Genomic DNA, 16576 nt, shown 5'->3' on the forward strand with positions numbered 1-16576 from the left:
TGGATGGCATCACCAACTCAATGGACATGAGTTTGAGCAAACTCTGGGAGATAATGAAGGACAGGAAAGTCTGACTGCTGCAGTCTACAGGGTGGCAGAGTCTGACATTATTAGTGACTAAATAACAACAAATCAGCCATTGGTGGGCACCATGGTGCGTCCTCCCGAAAGGGAGTAACTGTTATTAAGCCACCAGCAATGGTCCTGCTCAGCCACTGGTCAGGGCTGCAGCCCCGGCCTTCTCTCCCCTTCTTCCTTATAATAGGAGTTGTTGAATTGGAGATTTTGCTTTTTGAGTCTGAGTCTGTTCTCCTTTCTCTTTTACTGGCTTTCGGATTAAAATCGTTATTCTTCCTTCCAACAACTTGGCTCCTGATTTATTGGCCGGTCCTTAAAGAGCTTGGGCTAGGTAACAAAGGAGTGGGAGGCCGGCTCCAGGTGTTTCAGATTTGGGGGGCTGGGGTTAGCAAGGGCTGTGCTCCAGGAGGTGGCAGGCAGGACTTTGCGCGGCAGGGGTCGGGGGGGGGGGGGAGTGCATTTCTGCGGGTTATTTCAGTGGGTTATGGGAGAAAAATCCCTTGTGAAGGGAAAGCGTTTTAAAAAAAAGTCGCTCAGTCGTGTCCGACTGTTTGCGACCCGGTGGACTGTAGCCTACTAGGCTCCTCGGTCCATGGGATTCTCCAGGAAAGAATACTGGAGTGGGTTGCCATTTCCTTTTCCAGGGGATCAGCCGACCCAGGGATCGAACCCGGGTCTCCCGCATTGCGGACAGACGCTTTACCCTCTGAGTCACCAGGAAGCCTTAGGCAAGCGTTAAAACGGGAGAGGGTGCCTTTGCCGCATGGCATAGCCTTGGTTCGGTGTTCGTTGCTTTTCTGAGGAAGAGGGCTCGGAGAAAGTACCCTATTGTAGGGAGGCCGCGGGTGCGCAGTGGTAGCCGTAGGGTAAGTGATGTGGTGTGCAGAAGGGAGGGAGCGGCGCCGGTGCGGGTCCCCTGCGTGGGCTGACAACAGCTAGGGGGCGGCCTCGAGCTCCTCGGTGGTCCGGCTTGGTGGAGCCGCAGCGCTGTGGCTGCGGGGTGGGCTTCGCGCTTGGGGGTTGGAGAACTGCATTGTGAGATGGCCGCCCTGTCGGGATCGCCTGCGCCCCGGTGCTCAGCTCCCCGCGGGAGTCGCTGCTTTAGGGCAGTTGCAGCGTCCCCTTCTACCGCCACCGTTTGGGAACCGGTTTCCCGGCTCTTTATCTCAGAGAGGTGGGTGGGGACAGGAGAAAACCAGGGTGAGCTTTTGGATCCCCTTTGTGTTGCTTGAAGGCATCCGTTTGTTTCCCGAAGAGCCTCGTGCGTAGATATTTTGGAAATGTGAGTGCGCTCTTGCTGTGCCGGTCCTTGTAAAGCAATAAATAAAAGCTACCTTTAATGTTGTATTATGTTTCCATTTATAAGTCCCATTGTCTTGATGTCATCTTTTTCAGAACAGCAGTTGTTTGACTAATTGCAATAATATTTGATTAACAGTGATTTTTTAAAAAACAAAACACAAGTCCGTGTGCCCCACGCACTGCGCTGTGCTAAGTAGCTTCAGTCGCGTCGGACTCTGCGAACTGTAGCCCGCCAGGCTCCTCTGTCCATGGGATTCTCCAGGCAAGAATACTGGAGTGGGTTGCCACTTCCTTCCCAAGGGGCTCTTCCCAACCCGGGGGTTGAACGCCTCTCTTCCATTGGCAGGCGGGTTCTTTACCACTAGCGCCACCTGGGAATCCTGGTACAGTGAGGCCAAAAAATACCATACCCAAAGAGCAGGGGCCAGGCCCCACAGACGGTGACCCAGAGCGACTGCCGCTGCCATTAGGTCACAGAGGCAGGGATGGAGGAGAGGTTCACCGTTGCCTCAAGGCCTCAGCTGGCCAGTGGGTGACCTTGGTGAGGGCGCTGGCGCTCTGCAGGATACTGCCCCCACCTGTTCCCTAGGGCCCCCAGCCTACCCACTGGCCTGAGGCCCGGTGCACTGGAAGGAACGCTGGAGGGCGGGGGAGGCGGGGAGAAGGCCAGAATCAGTCTCTTACACGCCTGAGATCCATTCCTCCGCCAACCTTTGGCTGAAGGGGCCCACTAAGGGTTGCTCATTGACATTGGGTCGCTTGGGGGAGGGGCCCGCTACGGAGCCCACCAATGGCTGAGCAGGACCACTAATGGTCGTCCCCCAACCGTTGCCTGGTAACGGGGTTGGGGGGCGGGGGGAAATGGCACACAGCAACAACAATGTGCTCATGACTGCGCCTGGTCCTCGTTCTATGACGGTTTGAAAGCTGAGTTTTTATTATCTTTGATCAACATGTCTTGGCTAACGGTAGAATCCGATTTCCAGTGGAAGACAGCTCTTTATTTTTTTGGCCATGCCTGGGGCATGTGGGAGATCCCAGTTCGCTGACCAGGGATCAAACCCCTGCCCCCTGCAGTGAATGTTCAGAGTCTTAATCACTGGACCGCCAGGGAAGTCCCAACAGACCTTTAATTTCCACAGTTAACACATCTATTAATTTATATTAAAGTGGAGACAACAGAAACTAAAGTGGAGTGAAATTCTATAAGGCTAGCAAGAACGCTTTAGAATTCCCTTTCATTATTATGGAAGTATGGAATTATCATAGATGGTGTTATCATAGATGTCAAGAAACCTGCAAAAATTGTTGTTGGAAGGAGTTTTCAAACTTTAATGTACATTAGAATTACTTTGAGTCATACAAAACCCATGTATTTGTAACTTTATGGAATATTTAAGAGGTTACCAAGGGTGTTTCTGCTCTCTTTTAAATTAATTTATTTTTGGCTTTGCTAGGTCTTTATTGCAATGTGGACTTTTCTCTAGCTGTGGCAAGCTGGGGCCACTCTCTGGTTTCGGTGTGTGGGCTTCTCATCGTGGTGGCTTCTCTTGTGGTGGAGCAGCAGCTCTAAATAGAGCGTGCAGGCTTCTGTGGTTGCAGCACACAGGCTCAACACAATTGTGGCTCCCAGACTCCAGAGCACAGGCTTGATGGTTGTGGCACAGGGGCTTAGGTGCTCTGCAGCATGTTGGATCTTCTCGGATTGGGGATTGAACCACTGTCTCCTGTATTGGCAGGCAGATTCTTTATCCCTGAGCCCCCGCTCTGACTTTTAATACCTGCTTTCTCCCACCCTGTGAAGGTGTGTGACTACCTTCTATGGATTGTTTTTCTTAAAAACCAGATGTTTTAGAGTAGGGATTCTTAATTCAGGGTCAGTGTTCATACTCCAAAAGATCTGTAAACTCAGAGAGGAAAAAGCTTTTTTTTTTGCTATTGTCTAAAATTTAGTATTTCAGTTATGAATGTAGATCTCCTCTTCCACAAAAAGCAAAGCTAAACAAACAAACAAACAAAAAACCCACAATAGTATTAGCTGTATGCAAGTGTTCACATCTCAGCTTTATAGTTGGGAGATACATATAGATGTAATGTAGACTCTTCGTTACTTCAGAATTGTGGTAGTTATTGGATCAATAGCTAAATATTTACATCACTTGAGCTCATAAAATGTGATGAAGGTGTGAAAGTGAAAGTTGCTCAGTCCCATATGACTCTTTACGACTCCATGACTGTAGCCTGCCAGGCTCCTCTGTCCATGGAATTCTCCAGGCCAGAATACTGGAGTTGGTAGCTGGTTCCTTCTCCCCAGGATCTTCTCAACCCAGGGATCGAACCCAGGTTTCCCATATTGCAGGCAGATTCTGTGCTGTTTGAACCACCAGGGAAGACCAAGAATACTAGAGTGGGTAGCCTATCCTTTCTCCAGCTGATCTTCCCAACCCAGAAATTGAGCCAGGGTCTCCTGAATTGCAAGATTCTTTACCAGCTGAGCTACCAGGGAAGCCTTCATATAATACCATAGAACATGATATTTTAAATGTTTTGATAATGATTTCAATACAGTTGGTTTCCTTTGTAATACTATTTTACTTGTTTATAGAAAAATTCTAGGAAAAGGTCCAGTGGCTTAAATAGAGCTAAAAGAGCTGACTGTGTTGGCACTTTTGTTACTTCTGGGTCTTTTGAAACCAAGTGGACTGAAAATTATGTGAAAAATCTATTCTTCTACAATCAAATTATATTTTTAGGTACTGCCAGGAATCGCTGGTCTGATTTGTCTGATGAATAGGGATAACTTCCAGATATTATTCCAGACCCTAACGTTATATTTAGTCTTGCAAGTTTTAATGGTAGGTTCAACATAGAGTATAAGTTCCAAAGGTTAGAATTCTTGTCTGTGTGTTCTTTGTTGCTGTTGTTCATTGAAGCAGCCCAACACCCAGTACATCATTGAACACATTGAAGGCATGAACATAGTGGAACTTCTTAAAAAAACAAACAAAAACAGCTGTATTTGATGCACATTGACATTTTTAGGAATAGAATGTTTTTCATAGTTTAATCATTTAAAAGGGTTGGAAGAATAGATAAAGCATAAGCTCCTACACTTAACATTTCTTTAAATCCCAGATGTACAATGAAAAATAAACCAGCCCCGCCAGGAGATCGCTACTGTGCTGTGCGCTTAGTCAGTTGCTCAGTTGTGTCTGACTCTGCAACCCCATGGACTGTAGCCCGCCAGGCTCCTCTGCCCATGGAATTCTCCAGGCAAGAATACTGGAATGGGTTGCCATGTCTCCTCCAGGGGATCTCCCCAACCCAGGGATCTGTAGATTTTCTTTGCTTAGCAGGTGACAGATGATTTAAATAGATTGATATCCTAATTGTTTTTTTATTGTTTACATTAGATGCTAAGGTGTTTTTGTTGTGTTGAAGTTTGATCTGAAGTGTTGATGGATACATTGCCTTACCCACTTGCCTAAATTTTGAGGAATACCACAGTACAAGTGTGATGACTCTCCCAGATGTGAATATTCTTGTATATAAAGGAAGTCACAACTAACCCAGAACTTTTTTTTCTTTTTTACTTTTACAGGTGAGAGAGTGCTGTGCTTTCAGGGGCCTCTTCTTTATGAAAAAAAGGTATAAAATCTGTTTTCTTTTTAGAAGTTAATTGAAACTGCTGGCTGGATAATACCAGATTTCAGTGGTTCATAGCTTTAGTGAGTTACTTTTTTCATAGATTTTCATAGATTTGTATTTCATATGAATCCATGGGTTACATAAAGCATTGCTATCTTGCCATTCATTACTGACCTGGGAAAGGAGCAGTAGTTGGAAAGAGCATTTGAAGGGGAAGATAGAAGATTGGCTATTTATGAGAGTAAAATAGCATTATGTAGTTAATGACTTGTGAGAAAATACTGCCAAGTCAATTTTATTTGCAATTATAATATGTTGAGTAGCACTGAATAAGCATTGAGTAGTTATGTTACAAGTAACGTTTAATATGAGTAAATTTATTTTTTCCTGTACTTGTTGGATTTCCTGGCAAAGTGAATCCCAGAGAGTTCCATTTCCCTTTTGTCTATATCAATGTTGTGTTCAGATAATAAAAAATGATTTTACATTTAGCCAAAGATAAATGGGATGATGCATTATGAAATTAAAAATGTTTTTAGTATTTTGTTTCTGGTAACTTTTTTAGCACAAATATTTAAGACATATCAATTTTTTTAACAGTTATAGTTTAAAAAAATGAGCAGTATATTAAACAGTATAATATTTAAAGGCAATTTCTGTGTATGTTCTCGGTGAATAGTTTGTCTGTGAAAATAGTCTTATGATTGTAAAGTATCAGTGTGACTAAATAACCATTGCCACTACTTTTTACTTGTTTTGAATACATAGTAGATGTATGTTCTTAGAGTTCTAAAATGACTGAAATTGGACTCATGGAGATTGTCAAGAACTTTGTGTGTGCATGTATCTTGATGGTATAATACCAGTGCAGTTTATAAGTATGTTTTAAGTCCTATTGATCATTTATATCCTTCAATGTTATTTTTGTTGTATCAGCTTATGGTAAATTCTGATACAGAATTTGACTGGCAGATTTTTCTTCTGGCAACAGATACACATTTGTGAACAATTTTAAATGGCAGTTGGACTAGCTTAAACTATCGTGGTTCTCTTGGTTTGCCTTTGATAGAAATCCAAAACCAGATAGTCATCGCTTTTTCATAATTAATGACTTTATCTAATAATTAAATCTAATTTGTTGGACTGAAGTCCCTATGGAAAACATTGTGACAATTCCTTAAAAAATTAAGATAGAATTACCATATATATACTCCAACAATCTCACCTCTGTATATGCATGCAAAAAGAAATGGAAAATAGGATCTCAAAGACATAGTTATGTATCTATGTTCACTGCAACATTATTCACAATATCCAAGGATTGGAAGCAACAGAAGAGTCCATAAACAGATGAACAGATAAAGAAAATGTGGTCTGTGTATATCAGTCAGTCAGTTCAGTTGCTCAGTCAGGTCTGACTCTTTTGCAACCCTGTGGACTGCAGCACACAAGGCTTCCCTGTCCATCACCAACTCCCAGAGCTTTCTCGAACTCATGTCCATCGAATTGGTGATGGCATCCAACCATCGCATCCTCTGTCGTCCCCTTCTCCTCCTGCCTTCAATCTTTCCCAGCATCAGGGTCTTTTCCAATGGGTCAATTCTTATCAGGTGGCCAAAGTATTGGAGCTTCAACTTCAGCATCAGTCCTTCCAATGAATATTCAGGACTGATTTCCTTTAGGGTGGACTTGTTGGATCTCCTTGCAGTCCAAAGACTCTCAAGAGTCTTCTCCAATACCACAGTCCAAAAGCATCAATTTTTTGGCGCTCAGCTTTCTTTATAGTCCAACTCTCACATCCATACATGACTACTGGAAAAACCATAGCTTTGACTATACAGATCTTTGTTGGCAAAGTCAACAAAGGTCTCTGCCTTTTAATATGCTGTCTAGGTTGGTCATAGCTTTTCTTCCAAGGAGCAAGTGTCTCTTAATTTCATGGCTGCAGTCACCATCTGCAGTGATTTTGGAGCCCAAGAAAATCAAGTCTGTCACTGTTTCCATTGTTTCCCTGTATATTTGCCATGAAGTGATGGAACTGGATGTCATAATCTTAGTTTTTTTAATGTTGAGTTTTAAGCCAGCTTTTCACTCTCCTCTTTCACTTTCATGAAGAGGCTCTTTAGTTCCTCTTAGCTTTCTGCCATAAAGGTGGTGTCATCTGCATATCTGAGGTTTATTTATATTTTTCCCGGCATTCTTGACACCAGGTTGTGCTTTATCCAGCCTGGCATTTTGTGTGATGGACTCTGTATCTAAACTTCCCTGGTGGCTCAGACGGTAAAGAGTCTGCCTGCAGTTCAGGAGACCCGGGTTTGATCCCTGGGTTGGGAAGATCCCCTGAAGAAGGAAAATGCAAACCACTTCAGTATTCTTGCCTGGAAAATCCCATGGACAGAGGAGCCTGGCAGTCTACAGCCCATGGGGTCGCAAAAAGTCGGACATGACTGAACGACTTCACTTTCACTTTCACTCAGCATATAAGTTAAATAAGCAGGGTGACGATATACATCCTTGATGTACTCCTTTCCCAATTTTGAATCAGCCTGCGTTGAGCAAGACTATATGAACCATTTTTCCAACAGCATTTTCTTACCTCATGTCTCTGTCACACTTTGGTGATTCTGGCAAGATTTCAGACTTTTTCATTATGATCATATTGTTACAATGATTTGTGATCAGGGGTTTTTGCTGTTGCTATTTCTGAGGGCTCGGATGATGATTAGCAGTTTTTAGAATAAAGTATTTTTTAATTAAGATATGTATATTGTTTTTCAAAAGACATATGCTATTGTACACTTAATAGATTATAGTATATTGGGAATATAACTTTATTTTTTAATGTTTTTTAAAATTGAAGTATAGTTAATTTACAACTTTGTGTTAGGTTCAGGTGTACAGCAAAGTGATTCAGTTATATATATATGCATATACATATGCATGCATATATATATGCATGCTCTGATTCTTTTATATTATAGTTTATTATAAGATATTGGGGCTTCCTTGGTGGCTCAGCTGGTAAAGAATCTGCCTGCAATGCAGGACACCTGGGTTTGATCACTGGGTTGGGAAGATCACCTGGAGAAGCCAATGAGCTTCTTTGTTTTCCCTGGTGGCTCAGATGGTAGAGAATCCACCTGCAGTGTGGGAGACCTGGGTTTGATCCCTTGGTTGGGAAGAAAGATCTCTTGGAAGAGGGCATGGCAACCCACTCCAGTATTCTTGCTTGGAGAATCATGGACAGAGAAGCCTGGCAGGCTATAATCCATGGAGTTGCAAAGAGTCAGACATGACTGAGTGACTGAGCACAGCATAAGATATTGAGTATAGTTCCCTGTGCTATACAGTGGGAACTTATTTATTTTATATATATTGTAAGTATCTGCTAATCCCCTCTTCATGGATCATTGTCTTGTCACGGCAAAGGGGTTTGCATAACTCAGTGAAGTTATGAGTCATACCGTCCAGGGCCACCCAAGATGGATGGGTCATAGTGGAGAGTTCTGAAAACTGGAGAAGGGATTGGCAAACCACTCCAGTATTCTTGCCACAAGAACCCCATGAACAGTATAAAAAGACAAAAGATATGACACTGGAAGCTGAGCCCCCCAGGTTGGTAGGTGTCCAATATGCTACTGGGGAAGAGCAGAGGGCAATTACTAATAGCCCCAGAAAGAATGAAGCTGCAGGGCCAAAGCAGAAACGATACTCAGTTGTGGATGTGTTTGGTGGTGAAAGTAAAATCTGATGCTTTAAAGAACAATACTGCAAAGGAACCTGGAATGTTAGGTCCATGAATCAAGATAAATTGGATGTGGTCAAGCAGGAAATGGCAGGAGTGAACAATCGACATCTTAGGCATCAGCAAACTAAAACGGACAGGAATGGTGAATTTAATTCAGATGACCATCATATCTAATACTGTGGCCAAGAATCCCATAGACCAAGTGGAGTAGCCCTCATAATCAACAAAAGAACCTGAAATTCACTACTTGGGTGCAATCTCAAAAATGACAGAATGATCTTGGTTCATTTCTAAGACAAACCATTTAACATCACAGTAATCCAAGTCTATGCCCCAACCACTGAGGCCAAAGAAACTGAAGTTGACCAGTTCTATGAAGACCTAGAAGATCTTCTAGAACTAACACCAAAAAAAAAAAAAGTTCTTTTCATCATAGAGGATTGGAATGTAAAAGTAGGTTGTCAAGAGATACCTGGAGTAATAGGCAAGTTTGGCCTTGGAGTACAAAATGAAGCAGGGCAAAGACTAAGAGACTTTGGCCAAGAGAACACACTGGTCATAGCAAACACCCACTTCCAACAACATAAGAGATGACTCTACACATGGACATCACCAGATGGTCAATACTGAAATCAGATTGATTATATTCTTTGCAGCCAATGATGGAGAAGCTCTATACCATCAGCAAAAACAAGACCAGGAGCTGACTGTGGCTCAGAGCATTGGCTCCTTATAGCAAAATTCAGCCTTAAACTAAAAAAAGTGGGGAAAACCACTAGACCATTCAGGTATGACCTAAATCAAATCCCTTATGATTATACAGTAGAGGTGACAAATAGATCCAAGGGATTAGATCTGGTAGACAGAGTATCTGAAGAGCTATGGACAGAGATTCGTGACATTGTATAAGAGGCAGTGAACAAGCCATCTCAAAGAAAAAGAAATGCAAGAAGGCAAAGTGGTTGTCTGAGGATGCTTTACAAATAGCTGAGGAAAGAAGAAAAGCAAAAAGCAAAGGAGAAAGGGAAAGATAAACTCAACTGAAAGCAGAGTTCCATAGAATAGCAAGGAGAGATAAAAAGGCCTTCTTCAGTGAACAATGATAGAGGAAAACAATAGAATGGATAAAGACTAGAGACCTCTTCAAGATAACTGGAGATATCAAAGGAACATTTGATGCAAGGATGGGCATAATAAAGGACAGAAACAGTATGGACCTAACAGAAGCAGAAGAGATTAAGAAGAGGTAGCAGGAACACACAGAAGAATTGTACAAAAAAGGTCTTGATGATCCAGATAACCAGATGGTGTGGTCACTCACCTAGAGCCAGACATCTTGGAGTGTGAAGCCAAGTGGGCCTTAGGTAACATTTCTACCAATAAAGCTAGTGGAAGTGATGGAATTCCAGTTGAGCTATTTCAAATCCTAAAAGATGATGATGTTAAAGTGCTGCACTCAGTATGCCAGCAAATTTGGAAAACTCAACAGTGGCCACAGGACTGGAAAAGGTCAGTTTTCATTCCAATCCCAAAGAAGGGCAGTGGTAAAAAATGTTCAAACTACTGGCAATTGCGTTCGCTTCCCATGTTAGTAAGGTTATGCTCAAAATCCTTCAAGTTAGGCTTCAGCAGTATTTGCATCAAGAACCTCCAGATGTAACGTACAAGCTGGATTTAGAAAAGGGAGAGGGACCAGAGATCAAATTGCCAACATTCCTTGGATGATAGAAAAAGCAAGGGAATTCCAGAAAAATACCTACTTCTGTTTCACTGACTATGTGGAGCCTTTGTGTGGATCACAACTGAGGAAAATTCTTAAAGAGATGGGAATATCAGATACCTTACCTGCTTCCTGAGAAACCTGTATTTGGGTCAAGAAGCAACAGTTAGAACCAGACATGGAATGAGTGGTTCAAAATTGGGAAAGGAATATGACAAGGCTGTGTATTGTCATCCTGTTTATTTAACTTATATGCAGAGCACATCATGCGAAATTCCAGGCTGGATGAAGCACAAGTTGGAATCAAGATTGCCAGGAGAAATATCAACAGCCTCAGATATGCAGTTGATACCACTCTAATGGTAGAAAGCAAAGAGGAACTGAAGAGCCTCTAGATGAGGGTGAAGGAGGAGAGTGAAAAAGCTGGCTTAAAACTCAACATAAACTAAACATAAAACTAAAACATAAAACTCAACATAAAACTAACTTCATGGCATTTGGTTCCATCACTTTCTGTTAAATAGGAGGAGAATAAGTGGAAGCAATGACAGATTTTCTCTTCTTGTGTTCTAAAATCACTGTAGATGGTGACTGCAGTCATGAAATTAGAAGATGCTTGCTTCTGGGAAGGAAGGCTATGATTAACCTAGACAGGGTTTTAAAAAGCAGTGGCATCACTTTTCCAATAAAGGTCCATACAGTCAAAGCTATGGTTTTTCCAGTAGTCAGATGTGAGAGTTGGACCATAAAGAAGGCTGAATGCTGAAGAACTGATGCTTTTGAATTGTGGTGCTGTAGAAGACTCTTGAGAGTCCCTGTGACTGCAAGAAGATCAAACCACTCAATCCTAAGGTAAATCAATCCTGAATACTCATTGGAAGGACTGATGCTGAAGCTCCAATACGTGGCCCCCTGGTGAGAAGAGCTGACTCATTGGAAAAGACCCTGACTCTGGGAAAGATTGGGGGTAGGAGGAGAAGAGGGTGACAGAGGATGAGATGGTTGGATGACGTCACTGATTCACTGAACTCGGGTGAACTCCGGTGGATGGCGAAGGACAGGGAGGCCTGCCGTGCTGCAGTCCATGGGGTCACAAAGAGCTGGACATGACTTAGCAACCGAACAACAACAACAATCTGCTAATCCCAAACTCCAAATGTATCCCTTTCCACCCCTTTCCCCTTTGGTAACCGTAAGTTTGTTTTCTATGTTTTTGAGTCTATCTCTGTTTTGTAAATAAGTTCGTTTGTATCATATTTTAGTTTCCACACATAAGTGATATCATATGACATTTGTCTTTCTCTGACTTCACTTATTATGATAAAATCCAGGTCCACCCATATTGCTGCAAGTGATATTACTTTTTTTCATTTTTATAGCTGGGTAATATTCCATTGTATATATGTACCACAACTTCTTTATCCATTCATCTGTTGATGGACATTTAGGTTGCTCCCTAATGACGATTGTAAACAGTGCTACAATGAACATTGGGGTGCATATGTATTTTCAAATGATAGTTTTCTCTGGATATATGCCCAGGAGTGGAATTGCTGGATCGTATGGTAGCTCTATATTTAGTTTTTAAGTGAACTTCCACACTGTTCTCCATAGTGACTGTACGAGCTTACATTCCCACCAACAGTGTAGGAAGGTTGCCTCTTCTCTACACCTTCTCCAACATGGAAATTTATTTTTTATATGCACCAGGAAACCAAAAAAATAGTGCCACTTTCTTTATTGCAACATTCATTTTATAGCAGTATTAATCAGGAATTGATCCCACAGTATATCTGAAGTCTGCCTTAGAAAGGAGGTTCCAGGTGGAGAAGCAAGAAATAGTGAGGGGACTCAAGGGCCAGCCATGGGTGACAGCTGAGTGCTGCTCCTCAGAGGTTGAGCCTCCTCACCCACATTCTCTTGTCCACAGCACATCCTCTTGGGTTCAGCACCAAGATTTCTCCTTCCTCACAAATCCAAAAACCTCCGAAACGTGTGGTGTAGATGAAGTCACCAACCAGCTAGTTCCTGCTATGTGTCCATCAGGATGGGATGGTCCAGAGCTCACTCTGAGATGCTGGAGTGAGCAGCAGCCCCTCTGCTCTTCCCTCTGCTCTGTGTTGTGGCCCATCAGTGGGCTTAACTGTCAGCTCCTCATTCATCTCCCCAGGTTGGGGTTGAGCCCACGCCATCTCACCTGGGGACTTGTCCTTCCATGATGGTCATAAGGTGGCTTTCCCTCTTGTGTCACTGATTGTGGCCAGCAGTTTTCCAAAAGAACAGGAGCTCCGATGGAAGCTTATCCTTGGACTGACAGGCAAGAAGCAGTTTGACCTATGTTCACACCCTTGACATCCCTGGAGACCCTTGGAGCCCATCCTTGGGGCTCACCATCCTCTCCTCCCAGTCTCCCTTCTTGGGCTGCCTGGCTTTCCAGAGGCACAAGGCATGAGGCACGGATGCTCTGACCTAGTTCCCATGGTGAGTGCTGATCCCCCCAACTGTGATGCTTTTACTGAGATCCAGCAGTTCAAGCCTTCAGATTGACAGGTAGAGGTTAAGTGGCCAGAGAGAATATTCTTCCTGGTCCCCTACCTCTAGGGCAGACCCGTGCCACCAGCTGCTGGACACAAGATCTTCCTGAAACCCCTGGTTTCCCCTCCCTCTGTGGGCACGTGTGGGACAAACACAGACCTAGGGGCCAATGGAGCCTTCTGTAGACCACCTGCTGCTTCCTGGCTGTGGGACCCAGGGTGGATACCATTACTTTCTCTGGGCCGTGATTTCTTGGTCCACAAGCTGCAGTGATAATCCTCCCTGTTGGTGTCAGAGTGGCCAGATTGTGCCAGGATGTCCCCAAGTCCCCTGCAGGGGCTCCCCAAAGCCTTTCCCGGTCCTGGACCCAGAGTGGAGGTCGCCACTGCTGTGGGGCCACTGTCCTTGTCCATCCTTTTCCCAGTAGCCTTTACACTAACCAGTTGCTGACCCCTTTCTGCTTTCCCCCGCCCTCAGCTGGGAGGAACCTGGTCTGTTGTATTCCTGGGTCCCCAGCCTTGGTGAGCCCAGCACAGAGCAGGCTTCTGATCAGACTTTGTGTAAGGAGTGCTCACTCCACCTGCTGGACAGACCTTTATCCCCTTCTCTGTCTGATGCAACTCTTTCCTCCCTGAGAAGTCCTCCTTACCTGGCGATTCCTGCTTGGAGCTGAACTGAGCCCCAGGGCCTCACTCCCAGCCGCTCTCTGGGAGATGCAGAGCAGGTAGTCACCCCCATTCCCTGGATGGCTGCTTGCTGGGCTTACCTGGGCACACAAGGGAAGGTTCCTCTTCTGCACAGAGAGAAAAGGTGCCAGTCACACCCATGGGCTGGGCCTCTGATGGTGGGGGCAAATCAGACAAAAGTTTTGATGTCCAGGAGCTAAACACCCAAGCAAGGATATGCACACACCTGAATTTGGTGAGGGCAGAAGGCAGATGGAGTTCAGCCTCCAAGAGAAAGGGGGCAGAAGGCAGGAGAGACAGATGGCGCAGGTCTGTACAGACACACCACGGGCCTGCCCAGTCTTGCACTTCTATACATGTGCCCACCTTAGGTACGCACAAGCCTGTGTGTGCTGAGAGCCTGCTCCAGAGAGTGGAGTTTCTGGAAGTCCGTGGGCACTACTGCATGGGCATCAGAAATGATGGACTGTACATGTTGGAGTCTCAGGTAACCAGAACCATTGTTGGTGGAATTGGAAAGCCATACAACCTATTTGAAACATTGTTTGGAAATTTCTAATAACATGACATATGCACTCATTCTATGAGCTACTAATTTTGCTTCTTTTGTATTTAGCCAGAAGAAATGAAACCTTATGTACACCAAAGATTCATGAAGGCTTCTGGTGGCTTTATGCATAATAGCTCCAAACTGGAGGCAACCTGTCCATTAACATGAAAATGGATATACAAACTGTGATACAGTCACACTGCCCAGCAATAGAGTTACAAATAAACAATGCCTGTAGTCACGTACGGATGTGAGAGCTGGGCCATAAAGAGGGCTGAGCACTGAAGAATTGAGGCTTTTAAACTGTGGTGCTGGAGAACATGCTTGAGAGTCCTTTGGACAGCAAGGAGATCAAACCAGTCCATCCTATAGGAAATCAACCCTGAATCTTCATTGGAAGGACTGATGCTGAAGCTGAAGCTCCAAAACTTTGGCCACCTGATGTGAAGAGCTACTCTTTGGAAAAGATCCTGTTGCTGGGAAAGACTGAAGGCAGGAGGAGAAGAGGGCAATAGAGGATGAGATGGTTGGATGGCATCACTGTTTCAGTGGACATGAATTTGAGCAAACTCCAGGAGATGGAGAAAGACAGGGAAGCCCGGTGTGCTGTAGTCCATGGGGTCACAGAATTGGACGTGACTTAGCGACTGAACAACATGGGTGAATCCTCAAAACCTGTGGAACAAATGAGAGCTGGCAGCAAACAGCACATGTATTGATTCCATTTTTATGTCTGTAACTCTGGAGTGGTCTGGATAAGAGCTGCTTTTGCGGGCGGGGTGCACTGTGGCGGTTATTCTGATCTCAACCCTGCTAGTGGTGAAAACACACCCAACTGTGTTTGATATTTGTGCTTTTGGCTGTACATAAAATACTCCTCAATAAAATTATTGTTGTTAAAAATTACTTCTGATTTGAAAGCAAAATTCCTTGCTTAGGTAGCCACATTGTAGAGTTGCAGAGGTTTGTGGACTTGGCAGGTCTAAGCCACTTCCCAGGCCTGGAACCCCTTGGCTCCTCTGAGAAGGCCTTGCTATATCACCCGCTGATACTGCACACCCCTTCCTGACCTCCTCCAGGGGGCCTGAGACCTTGCCTTAGGGCGACTGTGGCCCGTGACAGGCAGACGTGTTCTGACAAACGTCTCTTCCCTGATCACCCCAGGGTGGGGCGTGTCCTGTGATAATGCAGGGACTCAGCACTGGCTCTGAGTTGTCACTCATTTCTGGTGACTTAAAGATACCACCGTGGTTCCACAGTCAAAGTGGGCGGCTTGTGGTGGTCGTGAGATAAAAAGAGTTTTATCCCAAAGGTGGGAGTCTGCAGCACCGGTGGGTCTGTGGTCACTTCTCCAGCCTCCAACATGTGGCTGGAGGGGTTACACTTGGCAGCCGGCTGAGCCCCCATGTCGGTTCCCCTGCCTTGGATTGGATGCTACTTCAGTAGAAATGGGACAAAAGTGAAAGTCCTGGCCTTTCCCATCCTTACCATGAGAATAAATCAAAGGTGATTAACTTGCATCCTGGGGGACCTGCAGAGATCTCTGGGGCTATCAATGACTTGAGAGGCTTCCCAATGCATCCCCTTATCGTTTCACAGCAGAGGCTGGAGGGTAGCTTTGGTTCTCCCTGTCCATCTGCAAGGACCACCAGAAACTGTGCTGGTGCCTGGAGGTGCCCAGGACTTGTCCCGTCTTCCTGCTCTCTGCCATTGCACAGCTGGCAGAGGGCCCACAAAACACCATGCTCGATCCCACTGTTGACATCCTCATGCAGATGGCACCTGCCTCCCTGAGACACAAAAGAGGGAGAACGCCCCCCACCCCCCACCACCGCCACCATAAATATTCAGGGACCCACCACTTAAGAACACTGTGGGGAGACCATGGAGCGTTTCAGGGCAGCCCAACAAAGTGAGAGAAATGTCTCTATACCTGAAAAAGGAGGCATGATGTTTGTGGAGACTTCTTGGATTTTGAAGGAAACCCATCAGCTATTCCAAAGCCTTTATCAAAGAACCTGTAAGGCTATCAGGTGTGAGAAGGGCCCACAGACGTCATCTCCTAATAGACTCAGTGGCACTTAGTGTGGCCAACAGCAATGCTGCCAGCGAGCAGACCACCGTGCAGAGTGCCAGGGCTCTGGGCAAAGCTGTGCCCTCCTCTGCATGTGACTATTCTCCTTTCTGAGAAACAGCTCCTGGCTACTACTGGCTTCTGGTGGGGACTGAACAGCTGACGGAGACATCAGCGGACTACAGTCCCAACCTCTGAGTGTTTTGACTGGGTGTGATCTGCCCTGCCCTCCCAT

The 16576-nt window shown here is 44.8% G+C and overlaps 1 protein-coding gene across 1 annotated transcript; it reads right to left on the reverse strand.

The window, feature by feature from the left end:
- Positions 1-50: 50 nt before the first annotated feature.
- LOC123465213 lies at positions 51-15674 on the reverse strand. Its single transcript, XM_045163762.1, has 4 exons — positions 15597-15674; positions 13681-13824; positions 1984-2110; positions 51-1386 (listed from the first exon to the last, which is right to left on the reverse strand). The coding sequence occupies exons 1-4, from the start codon at positions 15672-15674 to the stop codon at positions 803-805; spliced, it is 933 nt and encodes a 310-aa protein (XP_045019697.1). The 3' UTR covers positions 51-802.
- Positions 15675-16576: the final 902 nt, after the last annotated feature.

This window comes from Bubalus bubalis, chromosome 20, assembly GCF_019923935.1.
Source record: "Bubalus bubalis isolate 160015118507 breed Murrah chromosome 20, NDDB_SH_1, whole genome shotgun sequence".
NCBI lineage: Eukaryota > Metazoa > Chordata > Mammalia > Artiodactyla > Bovidae > Bubalus > Bubalus bubalis.

Bases quoted from the DNA above. Each gene is read 5' to 3' on its own strand.
- LOC123465213 (XM_045163762.1), bottom strand. From the start codon at position 15,674: ATGGGGGCTCAGCCGGCTGCCAAGTGTAACCCCTCCAGCCACATGTTG. The intron at 13,825-15,596 runs GTGCTGCAGACT...CTCTCTGTGCAG, and splicing joins AAGTGACCACAGACCCACCG to AAGAGGAACCTTCCCTTGTG. The intron at 2,111-13,680 runs GTAAGGAGGACT...AGCAACCCTTAG, and splicing joins CTCCAAGCAGGAATCGCCAG to TGGGCCCCTTCAGCCAAAGG.